The sequence below is a fragment of the Heterodontus francisci genome, chromosome 1, assembly GCF_036365525.1.
Source record: "Heterodontus francisci isolate sHetFra1 chromosome 1, sHetFra1.hap1, whole genome shotgun sequence".
Classification (NCBI taxonomy): Eukaryota; Metazoa; Chordata; class Chondrichthyes; order Heterodontiformes; family Heterodontidae; genus Heterodontus; species Heterodontus francisci.
Window position 1 is genome coordinate 113,963,682 of NC_090371.1, and position 27,132 is coordinate 113,990,813.

Genomic DNA, 27,132 nt, shown 5'->3' on the forward strand with positions numbered 1-27,132 from the left:
GGATAATATTGGTTGATTATTAGGGTATGATCATATCAATACATTCAGATGGTGCCTTAAACTTATGAAACGAAGCTGGAGTTATTTATTACTGAACTGTGAGATTGGCCCAGATTGATGAAGTGATGGTGTTCACTGCTGACCGCGAAGAAAACTGTCCACAAAGATCTACTGAGCTCTGTGGCATGGATTTCACCTTTCCCGAAGTTAATTTCATTCTGCCGTCAGCTATAGGGGATCTCTGGTGTCCAGCAACCGTGATGTCATCAAGCAGTCTATGCTGCTAGTCATATTGAAGAATTCTCATGAACTGCAAACTAGGATGTAACAGGCAGGTTTTATCATTCACTTTTTATACTTTTACAGCAAGTTAAATTAAGATTGGGACATACAAGTAGAATTAAGGTAGAAGTTGAAATATCATAAACTTAAAAAATCTAAAAATCAATGGAATTTTGATCATGAATGGAGAAATTTAACATGCCACAAATATAAAACTAGTTTGTCAGGGCCAGGGAGGTGGTTCAGAACTAATTAAGACTTTGTCTGCCATTAAAAACCCAGTTACATCTCATTCAACAAGACATAACTTTTGCAAGGATATTTACAGCAAGAATACTACCGTAAGAAGTGGAAGTTGACATCAATTCAGTGATTCCTAATTGATTACTATCTGCGAGGGCTTTGACAGCGCACCCTGGGAAGAACGGGGTAATCACTGACTGTGACTTCTAGATTTCTACAGTTAACTGCACGTGTGTGGATGCCAGAAGTTGCTGTCAGTTTCACAGGTGGCAAATGCTGACAATTTCGCCATCATAGCTAGGCAAAATCTGGGCCATTATGTTACTAAATTGTTATTACTCCTGTACATTGGTTTCTTTATATCAAATGGGGGAAGGTGGTGGTGTAGTGGTAATGTCACTGGACTAGTAATCCAGAGGCAAAAACAAAAAGTGCTGGAAATACTCAGCTGGTCTGGCAGCATCTGTGGAGAGAGTAGCAAAGTTAACGTTTCAGGTCTGTGACCTTTCATCAGTAATCCAGAGGCCGAGGCTAATGCTCTGGGGACATAGGTTCGAATCCCAGCATGGCGGATGGTGAAATTTGGAATTAAAAAGCTAGTCTAATGGTGGCCATGAAACCATTGTCGATTGTTGTAAAAACCCATCTGGTTCACTGATGTCCTTTTTAAGGAAAGAAATCTGCCGTTTTTTTCTGGTTTGGCCGACATATGACTCCAGATCCACAGCAATGTGGTTGACTCTTAAATGCCCTGAAATAGCCTAGCAAGTTGTATCAAACCGCTACGAAGTCTAAGAAAAGGAATAAAATCGAACGCACCACCCGGCATCGACCTAGGCACTGGAAATGACAATGGCAAACTCAGCCCTGTCGACCCTGCAAAGTCCTCCTTACTAACATCTGGGGTCTTGTGCCAAAATTGGGAGAATTGTCCCACAGACTAGTCAAGCAACAGCCTGGCATAGTCATACTCACGGAATCATACCTTACAGATGATTGCACAATGTTCAGCACCATTCGTGACTTCTCAGATACTGAAGCAATCCGTGTAGAAGTGCAGCAAGACCTGGACAATATCCAGGCTGGGGCTGATAAATGGCAAGTAACATTCGCGACACAAAAGTGCCAGGCAATGACCATCTCAAACAAGAGAGAATCTAATCATCACCCCTTGACATTCAATGGCATTACGATCATTGAATCCCCCACTGTCAACATCCTGGGGGTTACTATTCACCAGAAACTGAACTGGAGTAGCCATATAAATACCATGGCTGTAAAAGCAGTTCAGAGGCTACGAATCCTGCGATGAATAACTCGCCTCCTGACTCCCCAAAGCCTGTCCACCATCTACAAGGCACAAGTCAGGAGTGCGATGGAATACTGTCCCACTGCCTGGAAGGGTGCAGCTCCAACAACACTCAAGAAGCTCAACACCATCCAGGACAAAGCAGCCCGCTTGATTGGCACCCCATCAACAAACATTCACTCCCTCCACCACCGATGCACAGTGGCAGCAGTGTGTACCATCTACAAGATGCACTGCAGCAAGGTTTCTTAGCACCTTCCAAACCCACAAACTCTACCACCTAGAAGGACAAGGGCAGCAGATGCATGGGAACACCACCACCTGCAAGTTCCCCTCCAAGCCACACAGCATCCTTACTTGGAACTATATCGCCGTTGCTTCACTGTCGCTGGGTCAAAACCCTGGAACTCCCTTCCTAACAGCACTGTGGGTGTACCTACCCCCACATGGATTGCAGCGGTTCAGTGGTAGGGTGTAAACCTTCTTTGATTCTATAAAAGCTGGAAGAGGGGATTAGAACGGGTAGAACATTTTTCAATGGCATAGGCACGATGGGCCAAGTGGCCTCTTTCTGTGCCATAGAATTTCTATGATTTTAAGAAGGTGGCTCACCATCACCACCTCGGGGGCAATTATGGATGGGCAATAAATGCTGTCCTAGCCAGCGATGCCCACATCCCATGAATGAATAAAAAAAAGTCTATGTCCCAGACACCACCTTCACCATCCCTGGGTATGTCCTGTCCCATCAGCAGGACAAACCCACTAGAGGTGGCGGCACAGTGGTATACAGTCGGGAGGGAGTTGCCCTGAGAGTCCACAATATTGACTCTGGACCCATGAAGTCTCATGGCATCAGGTCAAACATGGACAAGGAAACCTCCTACTGATTACCACCTACTGTTTCCGCCCCCCAGCTGATGAGTCAGTAATCCTCCATGTTGAACAACAATTGGAAGAAGCACTGAGGGTAGCAAGGGCACAGAATGTACTCTGGGTGGGGGACTTCAATGTCCATCAGTAAGAGTGGCTCGGTAGCATCACAACTGACCGAGCTAGCTGAGTCCTGAAGGAAATAGCTGCTAGACTGGGTCTGCGGCAGGGGGTGAGGGAACCAACAAGAGGGAAAAACCTACTTGACCTCCTCACCAATCTGCCTGTCGCAGATGCTTCTGTCTATGACAGTATTGGTAGAAGTGACCACCGCACAGTCCTTATGGAGACGAAGTCCCGCCTTCACATTGAGGATACCCTCCATCGTGTTGTGTGGCAATACCACCGTGCTAAATGGGATAGATTTTGAACAGATTTAGCAACTCAAAACTGGGCATCCATGAGGCAATGTGGGCCATCAGCAGCAGCAGAATTGTATTCAACCATAATCAGTAACCTCATGGCCTGGCATATTTCCGACTCCACCATTACCATCAAGCCAGGGGACCAACCCTAGTTCAAGGAAGAGTGCAGAAGGACATGCCAGGAGCAGCACCAGGCATACCTCAAAAATGCAGTGGCAGCCTGGTGAAGCTACAACACAGGACTACTTACATGCCAAACAGCGGAAGCAGCATGCGATAGGCAGGATGAAGCGATCCCACAACCAACAGATCAGATCCAAGCTCTGCAGTCCTGCCACATCCAGTCATGAATGGTGGTGGACAATTAAACAAGTAACAGGAGGAAGAGGCTCCACAAATATCTTCCCCGCTAACTGTGGGGGAGCCCAGCATATCGGTGCAAAAGACAAAGCTGAAGTATTTGCATCCATCTTCAGCCAGAAGTGCTGGGTGGATGATCCATCTTGGCTCCTCCTGAGGTCCCCAGCCTCACAGATGCCAGTCCTCAGCCAATCCAATTCACTCCGCGTGACCTCAGGAAATGGCTGAAGGCACTGGATACTGCAAAGGCTATGGGCCCTGACAACATTCCGGCAATAGTACTGAAGACTTGTGCTGCGGAACTAGTTGTGCCCCTAACCAAGCTGTTCCAGTACAGCTACAACTCTGGCATCTAACCGGCAATGTGGAAAATTGCCCAGGTATGTCCTGTACACAAAAAGCAGGACAAATCTAATGCAGCCAATTACCATCCTGGCAATCTACTTTCGATCACCAACTAAGTGATGGAAGGGGTTGTCAACAATGTCATTCAGCGGCACTTGACAGCAATAACCTGCTCATTGATGCTCAGTTTGGATTCCGTCAGGGCAACTCAGCTCCTGACCTCATTACAGTCTTGGTCCAAAGATGGACAAAAGAGCTGAACTCTAGAAGTGAGGTGAGAGTGACTGCTCTTGACATCAAGGCAGCATGTGACTGAGTATGGCATCAAGGAGCCCTATCAAAACTGGAGTCAATAGGAATCGGGGAAAGCTCCCCACTGGTTGGATTCACACCTAGAAGAAAGGAAGATGGTTGTGGTTGTTGGAGGTCAATCATCTCAGTCCCAGGACATCACTGCAGAGTTCTCCAGGGTAGTGTCCTAGGCGCAACCATCTTCAGCTGCTTCATCAATGACCTTCCCTCCATCATAAGGTCAGAAGTGGGGATGTTCGCTGATTGCACAGTGATCAGCATTTAAGACTCCTCAGATACTGAAGCAGTCCACATTCATATCCAACAAGACCTGGACAACATTCAGAGTAGTAAGGGTGTGGAACGCCCTGCCTGCAGCAGTAGTAGATTCGCCAACTTTAAGGGCATTTAAGTGGTCATTGGATAGACATATGGATGAAAATGGAATAGTGTAGGTCAGATGGTTTCACAGGTCGGCGCAACATCGAGGGCCGAAGGGCCTGTACTGCGCTGTAATGTTCTAATTCTAATTCTAATTGGGTTGATAAGTTCAAGTAACATTCGCACTACACAAGTGCCTGGCGATGACCATCTCCAGTAAGAGAGAATCTAACCATCTCTCTTTGACATTCAACAGCATTACTATCGCTGAATCCTGGGGGTTACCTTGACCAGAAACTTAACTAGACCAGTCATATAAATACTGTGGCTAGAAGAGCAGGTGAGAGGTTGGGAATTCTGTGGCGAGTAACTCACCTCCTGACTTGCCAAACCCTGTCCCCATCTGTAAGTGTTACAACCAAGGTGGGAGTAATGCACTGTTAATTCTGTCCCACTACTCCACAGGTCACAGCATATTCGTAAAGTTTCCCACCTACTGGAAAACTAACCAAATTAATCACTTTTATTATCCTCAGAATAAGGCACGCCAAACCAGTTTTTTTTAAACAACAACAAAATTAACTATTTATTAGCAAACCAAGTTTTAAATGATGATGAGAGGAATCTATATGTATGAAAAGATCTTATAACTCAATCTTCCTAACCCTCATGCATACACACATACATTCTATTACCAACAGTTCACTGGCGTAAACGGAAATATTGACTTTACAGCAGCTTCTTAGGAATAATAAAATAACTGGGTTGTATCTTCTGGTAGTATTTTCTGGATTGGTGAGGTGTCCCAGAGTTGAATAGTCAGATGCCACTCAATGTCTCTCCAGGTTAAATTAATGAGCAGTCTGTGGTGGCTGAGCGTTCAAGGTAGTTCATCTGCAGCAACTTAGTTGTGAATTCAGGAACTTCCATAATACAAAAGGCAACAGGATTTACTTTCAGCAAAGGAGCCTTCTCCACGGAGTACAGCAACTACAGACTCACTCTTGAGGCAGGGATTCTTGACTGGAGGCAACAGCAACCTGCCACACCCAAGACACAGGCTTTCTTTCTCCAAAGCAGTGTTTCTCCACAGAGTGTAACAATTCCTAATTTCTCTGGGTCTCTTCTTCTCTTCAGGCATAAACGGCAACAAGGGTTTTAGCTCCCATAAATTAGATTTGCAATTCCTTCAAAGGTCTTTTGACTTCATGAAGAGATTAGAATTTTACTTGATACAGGAATTATTTTTCAAGAGAAAAAGTTTTCTCTGGGTGCTATTCCTGGCCAGTCTTCAGCAGCAACTCTTTTAACTGCTCACAGCTTCCCTGGTCTCTTTTTCAACACTGCCAAAATGAAACTGAAAGCCTCCATCTATCCAAATCACAAGACTGCTGCAAACCTTTCTGGTTGCTTAGATACAAATTGTCCTGCAGCCAGCACTCCAAGTACCAAATGTCAACATTCAGTCACTGTTCACAGAAAATAGCAACAGGTCTTAAAGGCACACAGACCTCCCAGTTTAAAAAAAAACTCCTATGACACAAGGCACAAGTCAGGAGCGTGTTGGAATACTGTCTACTTGCCTGGATGATTACAGCTCCAACAACACTCAAGAAACTCAGCACCATCCTGGCCAAAGCAGCCCACTTGATCAGCATCCCTTCCAGAACATTAAACATACACTCCCTCCACCACTGACCCGCAGTGGCAACAGTGTGCACCATCTGCAAGATGCACTACAGCAACTCGCCAAGCCTCCTTCTACAGCACGTTCCAAACCCGCAACCTCTTCCACCTAGCAGAATAAGGATACAGACGCATGGGAACACCACCACTAGGTGGGATTGTATGTTGTGAGGAAGATGCCAAGCGGCTTCAAGGGGATTTGAACAGACTAGTGAGTAGGCAAGAACGTGGCAGATGGAATATAATGTGGAAAAATGTGAGGTTATCCACTTTGGTAGGAGGAGTAGATCTGCAGAGTATTTCTTAAATGGTAAGAGATTAGAAAGTGTAAATGTACAAAGAGACCTGGATCTGCTTGTCAATAAGTCACTGAAAGCTAACATGCAGGTGCAGCAAGCAATTAAGAAGGCTAATGGTATGTTAGCCTTTATCGCAAGAGGATTTGAGTACAGGAGTAGTAAAGTCTTGCTTCAATTATATAGAACCTTGGTTAGATCGCACTTGGAGTACAGTGTGCAGTTTTGGCCCCCTTACCTTAGGCAGGATATTATTACCATAGAGGGATTGCAATGAAGGTTCACCAGACTTGTTCCAGGATGGCAGGATTTTCCTATGAGGAGAGATTGGGAAAACTGGGCCTGTATTCTCTAGAGTTTTGAAGAATGAGAGGTGATCTCATTGAAACCTACAAAATGCTTAAAGGGATAGTCAGGGTCGATGCAACTAAGATGTTTCCCTGGTTGGGGAATCTAGAACCAGGAGACACAATTTCAAAATAAGTGGGAAGCCACTTAGGACAGAGATGAGGAGAAACCTCTTCACTCAGAGGGTTGTGAATCTTTGGAATTCTCTATCCCAGAGGGCTGTGGAAGCTCAGTCATTCAGTATGTTTAAAGCAGAGATTGACAGATTTCTAAATACAAGTGACACAAGGGGATATGAGGATAGTGTGGGAAAAAGGCATTGAAGTGGATGATCAGCCATGATCATATTGAATGGCTGGGCAGGCTCGATGGGCTTAATGGCCTACTCCTGTTCCTATGTTCTATATTCCCATGCAAGTTCCACTCCAAGTCACATCCCATCCGTTCCTTCTGTGTCGCAGGATCAAAATCCTGGAATTCCCTACCTAACTGCACTGTGGATGTCCCCTCTCCAGATGGACTGCAGCGGTTCAAGGAGGCTGCTCACCACCTCTTTCTCGAGGGAAATTAGGGATGGGCAACAAATGCTGGCCTTGCCAGTGATGCCCACATCCCATGAAAGAGTATAAAAAAGAAACAGGCTTTGGGGAATCGGTGGGTGAATTACTTGCTGCCGAATTCCCAACCTCTGACCTACCCTTGCATCCACAGCATTTATGTGGCTGGTCCAGTTAAGTTTCTGGTCAACGGTAACCCCCAGGATGATGTTGGTGGGGGATTCAGTGATGGTAATGTCAAGGGGAGATGGTTAGATTCTCTCTTGTTGAAGGCGGTCATTGCCTGGCACTTGTGTGGCACGAATGTTACCTGCTACTTATGAGTCCAGTGCTGAATGTTGTCCAGGTGTTCCTGCATGCGGCCACAGACTGCTTCAGTATCTGAGGAATTATGAATGCTGCTGAACTCTGTGCAATCATCAGCACACACCCCCATTTCTGACCTTATGGTGGAGGGAAGGTCATTGATGAAGCAGCTGAAGATGTTTGGGCAGAGGACACTTCCCTCAGGAACTCCTGCAGCAATGACCTGGGACTGAGGTGATTGGCCTTCAACAAGCACAACTATCTTCCTTTGTGATAGGTATGACTCCAGCAACTGAAAATGCAATCCTGCTCTATAGATAAGGATGACATAGTAAGCTGATGTTGTTTGACTGAAGAACAAATGGGATTTAATTATACAATGAGTACAATTTTTATTATTCAAAGTCCTTCTAGGATTGCTGAAAGTCTCTATTTGCTTTCAAAGTCATTTTACTGTTCAGTTGTAACTTCATACTTCTTTGGCTGTAGATTTTAAGTGAGTCTTTGTGAATATTTTTTATGTTTGCAGGTTGAAAATGTCCGTTTGGTGGATCGAGTCTCCTTGAAAAAGGCATCAGTTGGTTCGCTGTATCTGACGGCAACACACTTGATTTTTGTGGAGCATTTGTCTGAATCTCGTAAAGAAACCTGGGTATGTTATGTTTAGCTTTCGCAACTGAGTGGCAACTTAAAGGTTTTCTGTGTTGCCTGTATGATAGATGTTTGTGTATTTGGGTAGATGTTTCCTTGCATGTTATTATGTTTGTTCACTTTTATTTATCATTGTGATGTCTTTGAAAAAGGGAAAATAATAGAGTTTACATATTTTCTTCTAGCCACGTACTGCGAGTAATAAAGAGCCTGAGGAGCAATTATATCAGCTTCTGCCCAATGTTGGATGTAATGTTGTGGAGTGTCGCTTCATCAAATCTTAATTTGATGGAATATTCATCAATTTGCAATGGTCTGTTAAAAAGAAGAGGCCATCGTGATAGCATGGGGTCTACTGAGGATTACACTGAAGCTAGGGAAAATTTAATTCTCCCGAGTTGCAGAGATGAAGACTGATTTTCCCTCTCCTGCTGTGCTGCCTATCACACTAGATTCTAGACAGGCCAGAGGACATGTCAGCACCTGGATTTTGCTGTCACAGGCCATTAGTATGACCCATACGCAGCCCTGCACAGGCTAACAATCATCTCCAGGAGCTGACGGTTGCCACCCCAGGGTAGTAAAAGAAATAGGTGAGGAAATTGCAGCTGCTTTATTCACAATTTTCCACAACTCTCTCGATTGTGCCTTTTGAATTGGAAAACTCCAAATGTCATTCCATTGTTTAAGAAGGGATTCAGGAAGAAATCAGGTAACTAGAGACCTGTCAATGTTGCATCATTTGTGGGAAAATGACTGAGCACATTGGACAAGTAACAGCTTATCAACGAGGGTCAAAAGAGGATTTGTGAGGGGTAGGTTATGTTTGGCTAATCGAGTTCACTTTTTTGAGGAGCTTGTTAGTGTGGTGCATTGGGGAGATTTATAGATGTTGCCTATGTGGACTTCCAAATCGCATTTGATAAAGTTTTGCGCAGGAGATTATTAGCAAAAATAAAAGCGCATGGAATTGTAGGTAACCTTGTGATAATAGGTTGACAACTTGTTAGGAGGTAGGAGACAGGAAGTAGGGATACAGCATTCGTTTTCTGATTGGCGGGATATGACAGTTGGCGTGTCCCAGGGGCCTGTACTGGGGCCTCAGCTTTTTAACCATACAAAGAATATTTATACGGTCTGTGTGGAACTTTAAATTTTAATAACTTAATAGGAGCAAACTGTAATTGGTTTAGGAAAGCAGAATTCATAAAGTTGTTAATGTTAATGTTTTTCTGATTGAAAATAGAGCTAGTGGAAAAAAAGGTGAACTCTATGTTACACCTAGCAGAACTGAAGTCCATAGTAGCTGTGGGAAGAAAATTCACTGCTCATTAGAGGAAAGCTCCACCTTCAACAAGAGAGAATCTGACCATCTCCACTTAACATTCCACATGGCATTACCATTACTGAACCCCCACCATGAACATCCTGGGGATTAACATTGACCAGAAACTTAACTGGACCAGCATATAAATACTGTGGCTACAAGAGCAGGTCAGAGGCTGGAAGTTTTGCAGCAAATAACTCGCCTCCTGTCTCCCCAAAGCCTGTCTACCATTTACAAGGCACAAGGGGAGACGGTGACGTAGTGGCAATGTCACCAGGCTAGTAATCCAGAGGCCCAGGCTAATGCCCTGGGGACTTGGGTTCAAATCCCACCATGGCAGCTGGTGGAATTTAAATTCAGTCAATTAATAAAAATCTGCTTGTCTCTGTAATGGTGTCATGAAACTATCATTTGATTGTTGTAAAACGCCATCTGGTTCATTAATGTCCTTGAGGGAAGAAAATCTGACGTCCTTACCTGGTCTGGCCTATATGTGACTCCAGATCCACAGCAATGTGGTTGACTCTTAACTGCTGTCTGAAATGGCCTAGCAAGCTCAGTTCAAGGGCAATTGGGGATGGGCAACAACTGCTCACCTTGCCAGCACCGCCCACATCCTGTGAAAGAATTTTTTAAAAAGTCAGAAGTGCCTGGATTAGTGCAGCTTCAACAGCAATCAAGAGGCTCAACACCATCCAAGACAAAGCATCCTGCTTGATGGGCACCCCATACACCACCTTAAACATTCAGTGCCTCCACCACTGCCGCACAGTGGCAGCAGTGTGTACCATTTACAAGATGCACTGCAGCAACTCTCCAAGCCTTCTTTGACATCAACTTCCAAACCCGCGATCTCTACCATCTAAAGAGCAAGGGCAGCAGATGCAAGCAACCACCACCACTTGCAAATTCCCCTTCAAGTCACTCACCATCCTGACTTGAAAACCATTCCTTCACTGTCACTGGGTTAAAATCCTGGAAATCCCTCCATAACAGCACTGTGGGTGTACCTGCTCCACATGGACTGCAGAGGTTCAAGAAGGTGGCACACCACCATCTTCTCAAGGGCAATTAGGGATGGGCAACAAATGCTGGCCTAACCAGTGACGCTCACATCCCAAGAATGAATAAAACAAAAAAATGCACCATATAGGTACTCAATTAACAATTGGATGAAAAAGTTTCTGTGATGTGTACATCCAAAGTTATTTGAAGTTTAAAGTTGCACAAGGTCTTTGTAAACACTCATAATCTATTAATGACTTGGTTGAAGGAATTGAGAATTGAATATTCAAGTTTTCTGATGAAATTGAAGGCACAGTTGCTTAGGGGAATAAATACATGCGTTTTTTTTGTTGTTGGTTAGATTCTGAGACAACATGTATAGTTCTACTTGTTTCTGATGATTTCCTTAAAAATAAGCAACAGATGTTTTACAGATATGTGTGGCTGTTTACCTTTCCCACTAGATACTTCATAGTCAGATCTGTGCTGTGGAAAAGCAAGCAACAACTGCAACAGGCTGTCCCCTGCTTATTCGCTGCAAGAACTTCCAGGTCATCCAGTTCATCATTTCACAAGAAAGAGACTGCCATGATATTTACATTTCGTTAATTCGTTTATCACGCCCAGGTACAATTTTCTAGTTGATTAGCTTGTTTTGAACAGAAACTGTGATATTGAAAACAAAGGCTTGTTGTATTTAATCAAGGTCTGAATTAAGATTGTAAATAAACTCCTTCAAGCAGACTTAAAATGCTAGAAAATAACCTGAGAAGAGAAAAAATTAGTTAATACTTTGACCTGGAATTTCCTGTGTATTTGTGTTCAGTGATACGCGTAAGCATGGAAACCAAATATGCAGGCGAAAAGATCACAGAATTATGGGTGTGTGTAAGTTACTCCCAAATCTCCTCTATCCTTTACAATCATTCATCGATCCTTCCGTCCGAACACATCTCTGCCCAAAATCCTGGTCCTGTCCCCCAAGTTACCGAGCCTCATATACGAGTTTCCTGTAATTGTACTTGCTCCAAGTTTCTCTTTAAATTATGGCCATGTTTTCAGGTCCAGTATAAACAATAATTTTTCTAATCTTTCATCTCCGTGAGCATTTTCAAAAATGTATCCTCGGTAGGACCTGCATTGTATTTTCAATGTTTTTAAATGCATTTTAATGGCAATAGTATAAGTCATGTTGAAAACTGAAGAGCTTCCCAATTGTAGGTTCATAAACGTGCTATGTCTGAAGTGTATAAATGCTGGCTAAATAAGTTGAAACTTTCAGACCCAATGGAATATATGGTGTGAGTTTGGCACTTCCCTTGTGCCTTGATTGGCTATGCTGATTTTTATGTTTTTTACAGAGGTGTGGAGAAATTTTTTCTCTCCAGGTCCTGAGTCTTTGGAATTCTCTTCCTCAAAAGGCAGTGGAAGCAGAGTCTTTAAAAATTTTTAAGGTAGAGGTAGATAGATTCTTGATAAGCAAGAGGGTGAAAGCTTTTTGGGGGTAGGAGGGAATGTGGAGTTAAGGTTACGATCTGATCAGCCGTGATCTTATTGAATGGCGGAGCAGGCTCGAGGGGCTGAGTGGCCTACTCCTGCTCCTAATTCGTATGTTTTAGATTTTTCCAAATTCTAATGAGATTTGAGTGTAACTTGACATCGTCAACATGGGCATGGGAATGTACGGAGGGAAATTTTATGCTGTTCCCCCTTGGCAGGTTTTGCGGTGGGGAGAGCATATAATTGAGAGCATATAACGTGTCCGGGGAACCCCGCCATCTTCCTGCCTCCGCCGAAATTAAGTCTCGGGCAGGAAGGCCTGTGAACGTCCTTCCCACCCTGCCACCAATTGAGGCCCTTAACTGGGTAATTAATGCCCAATTAAGGGCCGCATCCCACCGCTGTATTTAGATGATCGGTGGACAGCTCTGTCGCCGCACGGGAAGCATGGCACGGAAAACTGTGCAGGCTACTTGCCGGCTTGGGGGAGTGGGGGTGGGGGCGGTGGGGGGTGGCGTCCCTTTGTTAAAAGACACACAGTGCCTGATCGAAGGACCCGGTATCGGGAATGGGGGGTCCTGCTGAGAGCATCCGCCCTTGCTGCTGACTCTCCTACCCGCCCCTCCCCTGTGACCCCCACCCCATGAAACCCCTCGTGCCCTGACCTACCTGTGGCCTGGGTCCAGCACGGCTCCTCGGCCTCGGGTGGGTGCTCCACCGCCTCCACGGTGGTGCTGCTCAGTTAAAGAACTGCCAGTCTCTGAATGGCCGGCAGCTCAGAGGGCAAGACTTCTGTCACCGGGGTCCCTGATATCTTGGAAGGCCCCCGCTGTCTAGTTAAGTGCCTAATTGGCCTCCCACAGAAGAGGTGATGCGGGGTTCTCAGTGTTGCTTTTGCCTGATGTCGAGACCCCCATTGCCCGGATAAAATCCCAGCCATGTGTTTTCAAAGTCTCCACTTTGCATTCGTGGAAGAAATTTTAGGCTTTTGGATGAAAATGCTGGGTCAAAACTCCTGGATTCTGGTTGCATAAAATTGCCATTCTCTGAGTAGGTGGGAGAGTAAATTGGAGCAATACTTGTTTCTGCAGCCTCCATCTTTTAGCCACTTATCAGAGTTGATGAGCACTTCTTGTGTCTGCCCACCACCTTGTGCTCACATCAGAAGAGGAGACTGGACTGGCAAGATGATATCATATGCCAGGAATCTTGCATTTCCACCTCCTTTGCCTTCAGCAGAAAATATGACCGCATGGTATAAATGGACTATGGGGATAGTGCGGGAAGGTGGAGTTGAGGTAGAAGATCAGCTATGATCTTGTTGAATAGCGGAGCAGGCTGGAAGGGCCAAATGGCCTACTCTAGCTTCTTTTTCTTATGTTCTTTGTTTGTCAGCCTTGCATACTGGTAGAAATGGGGCCTATCTTTCAACTTTCTGACCCGCATTTGATTGCCATTAGGAAAGTAGAAAATGTCAATTGACTTGGCTTAAGAAAAAGTCAGGATCTTTGGCAAGTCCCAGACAAAGTACCATTCCAAAATTCTGAGGTGGGCACACAGGGTGTACTGTAAATATTACACTGTCCATTCCTTTGGTGCTACTTTTCCTAGGATGGAGCAAGCGCTAGGGTAAACATGTGGGCAGAAGCCCTGACCAGCTACAACTCTGATTACCTAGTGGCCCACCAGAAATTTTGTGTATCCACCAAAACATTAAAATGTCTTTTCAAATGCTGAGTGATCCCTCATATATTTCCAGCATTTTATACTTTTATTTCAGACTTCCAGCATTTGCAATTTTTTTTATTTCCTATTTTCACTCTTTCAGATGAACTTTCAGATGGGCAATAAGTTCTGGCCTTGCCAGCGATGCCCACATTCCACGAACGAAATAATAAAAAAAAGAACTGTGTGCTAGTAGGATCTTCAGTGTAGCTGTTTGTAATTAGTGTTGTTGCTGAAACGCACATGGGGAGCAAATGGAAGCTTGTATTTGAAGTGATAATCTAAATGTGATTCCAATGAAAAACTAAGTACACAATTGAAACCTTTGTATTCATAGTCCGCAGAATGTGACCTTTATTTTTATCTCTAGACAAATTGGAATGCTTGCTTAATACCTTATGTCTAGCATATCGGCCATCTTACAAATCCTGATGTTTTCTATGTTCCTAGATCTTTTGATTACATTGTATGCAAGAAGTTGGGATAACCAGATTTGCGCATATTAAAACTGAGCAATTGCATCATTACTTGTTATACATAAAGCAAAATTCATAGTTACTATCAAGTGCTGCTGCATGGTTACTTATATCAGTATTATGCTGTATGTCTTTGGATCTATCTTATCTGGATATGCACTCTAAAACACTCTGTTCTATGCAAGTATTTCACATTTCTGAATCTGTATTCATGACTGATTTGGAAGTAGTGAAGCTTCCCACATATTGCATTTTTCCCCATCATTTTTGTGTAATAAAATGGCTCAGTAGAACACTATACAATTCATTGGCTCACCATGCTAACAGGGCAGCCCCACAAGTGTATTTTTAAACAAAAATAAGACTTTAAGATGGGTACTTTTAAGGTGATATAGCATTAAAATTGACATGCCAAAGCCATAATACAATGCTTCATACTTCGACATGTTTGCTGATTATAGGACATATACTGTTAAGCAGTGCAGGTTCACAAAACCTCCTCAAAAGGTCGTATTGGTTTTGGTCAATAGTTATGGTACACGGAAGAGAAGTTGAATTAAGAATGAGGATATCTTGAAATGACTATTAATTTGCCTTACTATACTTAACTTTGCATATTTTCACTGTTGAATGTATTATATTTTTTCAAAAATTATAAACTAGCATGCATTCTGTATTGTAACTTTAAAATGGCAAAATGGTATGGTGATTGTGCTGCAAAGGTTAAAGTTAGGGTAAGTTAGATGAACAGAAAATGAAAGTGTAATAATTTTTTTGTCTTTGTGCAATTTTCAGTAAAGTACGAAGAATTGTATTGCTTCTCGTTTAACCCAAAGGAAGAAAAAAATGAGAGAGAACGAGGCTGGAAAGTGACTGATCTCAAGGCTGAATACAACCGCATGGGAATTCCTAATAGCTTATGGCAAGTTTCTCATGTAAATAGAGACTATGGGGTAAGTTTAGAAATGGAAGTGATTACATATCTGACATTTTTTAAGCTCTCTCATTGCTTCTTCATTAGCTGAATGTTCTGAATATTTTAGCATGTTAAATGTAGCAGCATTGATCCTGCATACCAAGGTTTAATGAAATGAGTCTAGAAGCTGTTGACAGTTCAGTAGAATAAAATCATTCCATAGAAAATACATTGACCCCTACCACGCAAATCAAACTACAAGAGGGCATTCAGTGAAGTAGTTTAGATTTATCTTGCTGTATAAAGAATCAAATATTTAGCAAAAATATTTAGAAGGTGGCTGTACTGTTCAGCTGACTCTTCACCTGCTTCCATATCCTTTCCAGTATTCTCATAAACAGTTGAGAGAATATTAAGTGAGCAAGTTCCCTGGTAAATCAACAAATACAAAAGTGTAAAGAGTGTGCAGATAGAGATGAAGGGGTCAATTTTAATTTTGGGCTGAAGTGCTCGTGCCGCCCATGCAAAGTCCTTGCTGAGAGACCCTCAAGCCATTCTTAGGACCAAGCCTTCACTGCAATATTGGCAGCGAGCTGCAACTGGCCTATTCCTAATTGTGGCTCACAGAAGCAGTTTGCCAGTCAAGAAGGACAGGTCAGGAATTCTGGGTGATCCAGCATGAAAACGAGCTGGAAATCTTATCCACTGCGGTCAGGGAGAGACACAGTGATGGCTGAAACATTTTTGTGGAGGCGGGAGGAGAATCCATGTTTGTCATGGCTCCACAAAAATCTTCTATATAAACCACCCTCTCACTTCCCCCACCCACAGGAAACATACCTTTTCCAGAGAAGCCTTTTAAGGACCACTGGTTGGGCTGCTCGAAACCTGGTACCAGTGGGTGGTGTAAGCAAGGTGCATGTTCTCTCCATTGGTACTTCACAATTATAATAGGCTCTTAATTCGGTTCCTGGTGGAAACCTGCAGAGGCCCTTGTGAGAAGTATATACCTGTGAATTTCAGGCGCTGCTGCCCTGTACTAACTGGACAGAGAGTTATAATTGACCCTAGAGAAACAATAGTTGGTCACTTCTAATTGATAATTGACTGGTTGGAAAGGTCACTGACACATGAGAAGGTTTTAAAATTTTCCACAAGCAAAATATCATCTTTGTTGCTGTCAGTGGGACCGTGTATAATTTTTCAGTGTTTGGGGCATAGAATGTATTTTAAAAAAATCAAAGACCTCTTTGAGTGAGAATCAAATGTTCAACTAAATACTTGATGTTCTTGATCTTCTGTAAATTTCTGCTCCAAAGATGCAAATAATGTTCATGTATTTCTGCATTCTGAATGTGGACTGCACTATTTAATGTAAGTGTTTTGTGTTGAGCATGAGACTGTTAACATCTATATACCTCTGTGGCAATATGATGTGTAAGTTAATATGATGAATTCAAAAGATTGCATGTCACTTTTATTTAATACAGAAATATCAAAGGCATCTGGTAATATGTAGATTTGTTAGCAGTTCTTGATGCACTTATTCCTAAACAGCTTTTTAATTTTCTATCAAAAATTTACAATGATTTGATCATGAAAGGCCACAATACTAGCAGCAACTGCTTAAATTTCTGTTCATTGTTAAATTCTTTTTTCCATCACAGGTTTGTGATACGTACCCTGCGGAGTTGTATGTACCAAAATCAGCCTCAACACCAGTTATAGTTGGGAGCTCCAAATTCAGGAGCAGAGGTCGCTTTCCTGTTCTCTGTTATTTCTGCCAGGATAATAATGTATGTACAATTCCTCCAACATAACTTTTTTTAAAAAAAACTTCATTTCCTGTCCAAATAATAACTCCTTTCCTTGTGTATTGCATGCTGGAAATCTCTTGAATACTGTTGTGGTTTTTTAACATATTTGTGTACAGGTGTGAAGTAATATTTTGGGAGGAAAAACAATGATTGAGAAGTATGTGTTTAATGCAAAATGCTGAAGGGAGTGCTGAACAGAGGCATTTAGGAATTCAAAAACATAAGTGCAAGTAGATAAAGCCTTAATTATAAGTTTTGTTAATAGATCCATAGAATACAAGAGTAAACAGCAACAATTTACATTTATACCTTTAATGTAATAAAACGTCCCAAGGCACTTTTCAGGAGCATTATAAAACAAAATATGACATCTAGCCACATAAGGAGATTATATAATCAAAAGCTTGGCCAAAGAGGAAGGTTTTAAGGAGTGTATTAAAAGAGGAAAGTGAGGTGGAGAGGCAGAGAGGGTTATGGAGGGTATTCCAGAGCTTGGGGCCCAGTCAACTGAAGGTGCAGCTACCAATGGTGGAGCGATTAATATCTTGGAAGCTCAAGAGGCCAGAATTCAAGGAGTGCGGCTATCTTGGAGGATCGAGGGGCTGGAGGACATTACAGAAATAGGGAGGGGTGAGGCCATGGAGGGATTTGAAAACAAGGATGAGAATTTTAAAATCTCAAGACATTGCTTGACCGGGAGCCAATATAGATCAGCGAGCACAGGGGTGATAGGGGAACAGGACTTGTGCGAGTTAAGACATGGGCAGCAGAGTTTTGGATGACCTCAAGTTTATGGAGGATAGAATGTGGGAGACCAGCCAGGAGTGCGTTGGAACAGTCAAGTCTAGAGGTAACAAAGGCATGAATGAGGGTTTCAGCAAGAACTGAGGCAAGTGTAAAGTTGGGCGATGTTATGGAGGTTGAAATAGGAAGTCTTAGTTATGGCACGAATATGAGGTAGGAAGCTCATCTCAAGGTCAAATGTGACAGCAAGGTTACGAACAGACTGGTTTAATCTCAAACTGTTGCTAGGCAGAGGGATGGAGTCAGTAGCTAGGTAATGGAGTTTGGAATGGGGACTGAAAACAATGGTTTCAGTCTTCCCAATATTTGTTGGAGGAAATTTCTGCTTAACCAGTACTGGATGTCGGATAAGCAGTCTGATAGTTTAACAAAAGTGAAGGAGTCAACAGAGGTGGGGGGGGGATAGAGCTGGGTGTCATCAGCATGCGGGTGAAAACTAACACTGTAAAGGAGTAATAATGTTTCACATGATAATGGTTAGGCTACAGTCAGAGCTTTGGCTGCCCTATTACAGAAAGGATATTAAAGACATAGAGAACATTCAACGCTGATCCACTAGGATGGTAATAAAAACAGAAAATGCTGGAAATACTTGGCAGGTCTGGCAGCATCTGTGGACAGAGAAGCAGAATTAACTTTTCAGGTCTGTGACCTTTCATTGGAACAGCATCCGCAGTATTTTGCTTCCACTCAGATGATACCAGGGACGAGAAACTCTATAAGGAGTGTTACGAGCAGGTGAGAAAGAGGCCTTTACCTGGTCTTGCTGGAACAGGGTTCTATTTTTAAACACACTGTTTTTAGCTCCCCCTTGGTGAATCCTTGTTTACCGCTTTCGAATTATAAGGCAAAGAAACCAGCACAAACAGGTTTTCTTAGGTTTAAAGAAGAAAAGTTGAAACTTATTAAACTTAAACTCAAACTCTAATTCGGTTAATGCCTACGGATCCACAACACGCACAAGCTAGCATGCATACGTGATACACACATGCAAGAGACAGAAAAGAGCAGAAGAAAAATAAAGTGGAAAAGTTTGAGGCAATATCTGAAGGCTTGTTGTTACGGTTCTTCGAGCTCACCTGTAGAGTTCTTGATTGTAGGTGGATCTTGCTTTTTGTTGGGGCCCAGTATTATTCTTAAACCTCGTTCGCTGTAGGCGACTTTTCTCCCTTGGGGTTCATGTGTCTTCAGTGGATTTAGAGGCTTGTGAGAAAGAGATGGGAGCAGACAGGAGAGATCTTCTCAGTCCAGGAGCAAACTGACACTCTGCCTTCAAACTCTCTGTGGCCAGTTCAAAAGAAAACCCTGGAACAGCCAGTTAGTCATGTGACCAGCTAGTCTAACCAGTCCTGGCCCTTGTGGATTGTATCCTCCTTAGCAGGCCCTGGAATGCGCTTCCTCACCTTCGATGTCTGTTAGTATGTAAATGTCTTTTTCCAGCCGCAGCTGATCTGTTTAACAAGTCATTTCCTCACTTCAACAGTTAAAAATCAATGCTCATGACAAGATTGATGTGCCTCATTCTTGGCAGGTGGAGACCTAATATGACAGGAGCAACTTGGGATTATTTCTACCAGAGCATAGAAAGCTAAAAGTAGAGTTAATAGAGGTCTTTATAATTATGAAAGGTTCTAATTGAATTAATAGGGAAAGACTATTTCCTGTTTTTGGGGACACAGGGGCCTGGATTTTATGCTAGTGATGGTGGTCTTGATGTGCGGAAAATGCGATGCCTAGAACCCCGCTTTGCCTCTTCTCCGGAAGGCCCGCTGAATCTAGTGCCATCAGGCACTTAAGTGGACAGCGGTGGGCCTTCCACAGGATCAAGGACACCTGTGCTGGAAGTCTTGCCCTCCGAGAGCTGCCAGCCAATCGGAGGCCAGCAGCTCTTGCACTGAGCAGTGTTACCACGGAGCTGGTGGCTGCTGTTAATGGAACAACTAAATGAGGCCCAGGAGTGGCACTGGACCCAGGCCACAGGTAAGTCAGGGCGGGAGGGCTCCTATGGGGGAGTGGGGTGTCGGGGGGGTTGCTAGCAAGGTTGGGGGTGCGGAGGGTAGCTCTCAGCGGCCCCTGCCCATCTTCCCGATGCCAAGTTCAGGCACTAAGTACCTTTTAATGAGGGGATTTCCTCCGGAACCAGGAAGCAGCCTGCAAGGTTTTTTGTGCGGCGACAGGGCCGTCTGCTGCACTGCTTGTTGCAGCAGCAGTGGGATTAATTGGGCATTAATTGCCCAATTAAAGGCCTTAAGTGGCAGTGGGGCAGGAAGGCCATTCACAGGCTTTCCTGCCCCCGATTAAGTTTTGGTGGAGGTGGGAAGGTGGCGAGATTTTCCCTCCCCACTCCTGCCACCATCCCACCTATTTTGCGGCATGTTTGGAGGCGGGGAGAGCATAAAACTCCCGCTGGAAATAGGTGTTATCAATTTAAAATTATCATTGAGAATGAGAATATAGAAAGATTTAAGAGCAAGGAATGCTTTGCAGTGGTCGATGCAGAGATTTTTGAATATTTTTAAGGGAAAATTGAATAAATATTTAAATCAGAGGAAGATACCCAAGGAGAGAGCAGGACAGTGGAATGAGTCTTGGATTGCTATAGCAAAGAGCCAGTGCAGGCATAGTGGTCCAAATGACTTCCTTCATTACTCTAAACTTCTATGGTTCAAGAGCTGGGAAAGGGACAATCTTCACAATTCAAGAGGTATTTTAATTTGTTATGGATGGCTTTTTATTCAGATATAAATATGCTGCTGATTGGAAGTTGCTTGCATATCTCTTCTGGATTTTTGCTTTTCCGATAAGTTACTTTCAGTTCGCTCTTCAGTACGCTTCATCACAGCATTCCGCAAATAAAGATTAGAATGTGCCTGTTTCTAGGTCATTGCCAAAGTCCATTTTTGACCTGGCCATTGAGAAGTGGATAAGAGCACACAGATTGAAGTGCTACTTCTTCTCTCCCCATGTTTTGAGAAGCATTTTGCACTTTACAGGATGGTTCACATACCTTGAGCTGAATTTTACTGGCTCCTCGACGCCGCGGATCGCAGCAGGGAGAGGCCCGCCACTGCCTATGATGTCGAGAAGGGCCCACCGCATATTGCTGGCAGTGGCCGGACCTCGGTGCGGCCCCCCCAGCTGCACAGCGGCGGCACCACAATTAGCATATGGTAAGGAGTACTTAGTTATGCTGATTATGCAGCCGCCGCCTCTCCACTGACACTTCCAGATTTTTTGCTGAACGGGTGGCCGTCACGTACCATTCCGTTCACGATCTGAAAAGCCGGCGGGTCTTCAGAGGCAGAAGTTGTCGCCAGCAGAGGTAAGTTGTGTTATTCAGGGGTCTAACTCTGCATTCTGGAAGGGAAGGGGGGACACACAGGGGTCACACTCTGTATTCTGAAAGGGAGGGGGTCAGGGATTACTGGAGGGAAAGCTGTGCTGGCATGAAGGGAGGCACTGTGTACCATCCCTCCATTAACAGTGTACGCTCTGTGTTTATGTTGGAGCACTGGCACTAAAGGCACCCTGTATGTAGGGAGGGTGCCAAAAAGGGCAGGAGCATTAACGTTACATGGATGGTGGGGGCAATCGATTCAGCTGGTAGGATCTTGATGTGGTCATGCTGTGCCACTCTGAGTGTTGGCCAAGATGGGCAATGCCATGGCACGCCACATAGTTGATCCAGGAAAGCAGCTGATGTACCCGTCAACACCAATCCATGTCCTGTTAGGAACCTTCGAATACATGCAGGATTCAACTTTATTTATCACATGGAAATAGGTATGGCTCATCCTACATTTTGTGATTCTCTGCATGTGAGGATCCGTATGCGCCAGAGGCAATACCAACAGGCAGGTGCGATCCACATAGAGGCCCCTGGTCGGGAGCAGTAGCCCCCAAGGGGAGCTCGCCATTACGTTTGCCATGCATCTACAGGCCACACATGACGTGCCATTGGATGTCAGCACCAGGGTCAGAGGAGATTGCACATATAGAGAGGGTGGTGATACCTCTCTGTGCCCTGCTCAAGGATGACCTGCAGCCCATGGGCTCCAGTGGTCATCCTATGCCTTTGTTCCTCATAGTTGCAGCGGTTCTCAAGCCTGACGCCTCTGAAGCCTTTTAGCGGCCCACCAGAGACTTTTGTGGGGTCACAGTCAGCAGTGCATCGCTGCATCAAGGAGGTCACCAATGCCCTGCACCGGAGGGCCAGTGAGTATGTCCACTTCCGGACGGACTCTCACAGCCAGACCCAGAGGGCCATTGGTTCTGGCATCATTGCCGGAGAACCATAGGTTGTAATGTTCATAGACTGCACTCATGTGGCCATCAGGCCTACTGTCAGGCCACCACCTGCAGACATCACCATTGAAGGAGCCCTCTCAATCTCGGTGAAGTTGGTATGTGATCACCGCAGATGCTTGCAGTGAATGTGTGACTGCTTCTCAGACAGTTGCCATGACACCTGGGTCTTGCGCCAGTCCTGGCTGCCACCGCTGTTCACTGAACTGGCTCAAATGGAGGGGTGGCTCCTTGGAGATAAGGGCTATCCTTTGCAGACATGGCTTCCGACACTGGTGAAGACTCCATCACTGCTGCAGAGGAGAGATACAACGCCAGCCACTGAGCTACATGAGCCACCATTGAGCAGGAGATTGGCATGCTGAAAGAGCGCCTCCAATGCCTGGATGGATAGGGTGATGCCCTGTACTATGGGCTGAAAAGGTCAGCTCCTTTCTTTGCTGCTCTGCACAAATGCGCAACCAATAGGGGCCAGGCCTGGCATGATGAGGAGAGACGTCAACAGGATTCCTCCTTGTACTATGAGGATGCTAAGCACATACAACATGAAAGACGCATGGGAGGGCAGATGGCACCCAGGCTCTGCACGCAGGGCTAACAGTGAAGTAGGGATGTATGGAAGTGGCTTATCAGACAAAGGCTGTCTGCTCCAAAGGAATTAACATGAGCTCTGCAAGCCACACATCACCCTCGCTCACCTGCTGTGCACCAGTCCACATCTGCAGCATCCCTGTGTAAACCATTAGAGGCAGCAGCTGACTGAGCCAATGTCCATGTCACTGAATCCGTGGAGACGCTCATGGGTAATGGTGGTATGGTAATGATGTTGCATACGTTGGCTCTCCTGAAGGGCCAACGATGCAAAGGGATGTGACATTGGCGCTACATGCTGGCACACATCATTCACACAGAGAAAAGGACACACATTGCTGTGATGCCCGTGCATTCCCATTTGTGTCAGTGTGTTCTCTGCAAACCTGTAATACCTTTTGTGGTCTATTTAAGTCTCATGTCCTAGAATGTGCAAATTTAAGATTATTCACCCAGGTGCGGCACGCCTACAAGAAATAATGTTACACTTGAATGGGAGAAGAGGATCGCAACTTCATAGGGCACTGGGACACAGCAGGTTAAGTATGTGGCAGCAAAGCGGAAAGTGCTGGGGTCACTCAGCAGGTCAGGCAGCATTTGTGGAGAGAGAAGCAGTTAATTTTCAAGTCCGTGAACTTGGACAAGTTAACTCTGCTTCTCTTTCCACAGATGCTGCCTGACCTGCAGCGCTTTCTGCTTTGCTGCCAGATTGACAGCAGCCCCACTCTTCAGTAGTCAGGTAAGTATTCTTCGACAGCTTTCAGGAAGCAGGTGCTGGGGCGCTTAAAATAGGGCCCCAGCACCTGCTGCACAACTGTCAAAAACTCTCTCACTGTGCCGAATGTCCCGCCTCCCCCCACGTAATATGAGGAGAGCGGCTTGCCGTCGTGATTCCAATGAGCCCCACGCGTAATAATGCGGGGACTCTGCGGCGGCCGCTGCACTGAGTTGAAAGGGCGCTGCTGTGCAGTGCGGCGCCCGAATAAAATTCAGCTCCTTATGTGCAAAACAGCAAAGTCAAATGTAGATCCTTGTCATTTTGGAGATGGTTATACATTTACGGAAATTAATTTTAATTTGGAATTGGGGGAACGATGAAACATCTTGAGTAAAAGAAGAATAATGATTTATTTTTAAACAAATTCCTTTGGTTTCTGCTTTTTTGTGTCCAGGGTGCTATTTGTAGAAGTAGTCAACCTCTATCAGGTTTCAGTGCTCGGTGCCTTGAAGATGAACAGATGCTTCAGGCCATCAGGAAGTCAAATCCAGGAAGTGATTTCTTGTATGTTGTTGATACCCGGCCAAAGGTAAGCAGCATTACAGTCACAACAAAGGAATTCATCATTCAAATTGTGCGCTGTAATATTTTCCTGTTCTAATTCAGCTGGATAGACAGTAAGTACCAAATCTTGCAGATCAGGAAAGTCCTTGGCCTGTGCTGAGTATCTTCTCTCCGATGGGTGGTGGTAGGGACTTTGCAGTGGCCTTGGCTCTTCTGAGTGAGGAAGGGGAAAATGGCCAGGGTTGTGAGGATCATTATCAAGTAATCCACGCTGCATGTGTGTAAGGCTTAGTATTATTTGGGTGGTATCAGTATCCACTGAGCCTGATCTTGAGGCTAGATCAGACCATTTATTAAAATATTGTTGGACATCTACATGACTGAATTGGATGAGTTTATAAATAACTGATTAGTAGAAAGAGGAAATGTAAATTCAAATATGCTTTTTTTCTCAATAGTGTTATGCAAATAATTCATAAGACTGCATTTTTGGATCAAAACTAATACTAATTTTGCAATATTTACTTGTTCCTAATCTAAAAATATCCAGAATATGTACATTCAAGCCTGTTTTTAGATAAGTGGGAATAAATAAACCAAAGAAGTTGCATGTTTTCCCACAGACATCAGCAGGGAGCCAGCAGAGTTTGTAGTATCAATGTCTAATAATTTAAATTGCATGTAAAAGGAAAATAATTGACCAGACCAATTGTAAATTGTAAGTAACCAGCTCTTTGAGTGATAATATAATTATATATTTTCATTCTGACTCAGATGGTTAGGAACAGGAGTAGGCCATTCTGCCCATTGAGCCTGCCCTGCCATTCAATATGATCATGGCTGATCATCCACTTCAATGCCTTTTCCCCCACACTATCCTTATATCCCCTTATGTCATTGGTATTTAGAAATCTATCAATCTCTGCTTTAAACATACTCAGTGACTGAGCTTCCACATCCCTCTGGGGTAGAGAATTCCAAAGATACACAACCCTCCGTGTAAAGAAATTTCTCCTCATCTCTGTCCTTAGTGGCTTCCCCCTTATTTTGAAATTGTGTCCCCTGGTTCTAGAGTCCCCAACCAGGGACAACATCTTACCTGCATCTAGCCTGTCTATCCCTTTAAGTACTTTGTAGGTTTCAATGAGATCACTTCTCATTCTTTGAAACTCTAGAGAATACAGGCCCAGTTTCCTCAATCTCTCTTCATAGGACAGTCCCGCCATCCCGGGAACAAGTCTGGTGAACCTTCGTTGCACTCCCTCTATGGCAATACTATCCTTCCTAAGGTAAGGGGACCAAAGCTGCACACTGTACTCCAGTTGCAGTCTAACCAAGGTTCTAAACAATTGAAGCAAGACATCGCCACTTCTGTACTCAAATCCTCTTGCGATAAAGGCTAACATACCATTACCCACCTTAATTGCTTGCTGCACCTGCATGTTAGCTTTCAGTGCATTATTGACAAGGACACCCAGGTCCCTTTGTACATCTACACTTTCTAATATCTTACCATTTAAGAAATACTGTGCACATCTATTCCTCCGACCAAATTGGACAACCTCACATTTTTCCACATTATATTCCATTTGCCACGTTCTTGCCCACTCACCTAAGACTGTCCAAATCCCCTTGAAGTCGCTTTGCAACTTCCTCACAACACACATTCACATTCAGTTTTGTGGCATCCGCGAACTTGGAAATACTACATTTGGTTCCCACATCCAAATCATTGATTTATTGTGAACAGCCGGGCATCGAGCATTGATCCCTGCGGTACCCCACTAGTCACAGCCTGCCAATGCGCGAATGGCCCATTTATTCCAAATCTCTGCTTTCTGCCTAGTAACCAATCCTTAATCCATGCCAGTATACTACCTCCTATCCCATGTGCTTTAATTTTGCTAACCAACCTCATGTGGGGGACTTTATTAAAAGCCTTCTGAAAATCAAGTATACCACGTCCACCGACTCTCCTTTATCAATTCTGTTCGTAACACCCTCAAAAGAACTCCAACAGGTCTGTCAAACATGATTTCCCATTCATAAACCCATGCCCAATCATATCATTATTATCCAAGTGTCTGTTTATCACATCCTTTAGAATAGGTTCTAGCATTCTCCCAATGACTGATGTAAGGCTAACAGGTCTGTAATTCCCTGTTTTCTCTCTCCCTCCCTACTTAAATAGTGGGGTGATTTTGGAAGATGATCACCAGTGCATCCACTATCTCCATAGCTACCTCTTTCAACACTCTTGGATGTAGAATATCAGGTCCTGGGGACTTATCAACCTTCAACCCCATTAATTTCTCCAATATAACCTTCTTACTAATACTAATTTCCTTCAATTCCTCATTCTCCCTCATCCCTTGGATCTCTAATTCTGGGAGATTTCTTGTATGTTCTTCAGTGAAGACAGACACAAAGTAATCATTTAGCTTCTCCGCTGTTTCTCTATTCCCCATTATAAATTCTCCTGACTGCCTGTAATGGACCCACATTTGTCTTAGCCAAACATTTCCTTTTTACATACCTATAGAAGCTCTTCAGTCCATTTTTATATTTCTTGTTAGCTTTCATTCATCTTCGATTCTCCCTTTCTTTATCAGTTTCTTCATCCTCCTTTGCTGTATTCTAAAATCCTCCCAATCCTCAGGTTTACTACTATTTCTGGCAACTTTGTAGGCCTTTTCTTTTAATCTTATACAATCCTTAACTTCCTTTGTTATCCACGGTTGACTGCCTTTACTTTTGGGGTTCTTGTGCCTTGAAGGGATGTATAGTTGCTGTAAACTATGTAATATTTCTTTAAATATAAGCTATTGCCTGTGTACTGTCATACTTTTTAATGTATTTTCCCAATCTACCTCAGCCAATTTGCCCCTCATACCTTCATAATTTCCTTTGTTCAAATTTAACAGCCTGGCTTCAGATTGAACTACCTCACTTTCAAACATAATGTAAAATTTTATCATATTATAGTCACTAATACCTGAAGGTTCTTTTACAACAAGATTATTAATTAGCC

General features: G+C 43.9%; 1 protein-coding gene across 1 annotated transcript in view; it reads left to right on the forward strand.

Annotated features, from left to right (window-relative positions):
* Positions 1 to 27,132, forward strand: part of mtmr7b (myotubularin related protein 7b) — a 128,261-nt gene that overhangs the window by 32,222 nt on the left and 68,907 nt on the right. The window contains exons 2-6 of the mRNA XM_068034711.1: positions 8,232 to 8,354; positions 11,150 to 11,312; positions 15,182 to 15,339; positions 16,970 to 17,098; positions 23,992 to 24,126. Coding sequence (XP_067890812.1) covers positions 8,232 to 8,354; positions 11,150 to 11,312; positions 15,182 to 15,339; positions 16,970 to 17,098; positions 23,992 to 24,126 — 708 coding nt within the window. The remainder of the gene's footprint in view (positions 1 to 8,231; positions 8,355 to 11,149; positions 11,313 to 15,181; positions 15,340 to 16,969; positions 17,099 to 23,991; positions 24,127 to 27,132) is intronic.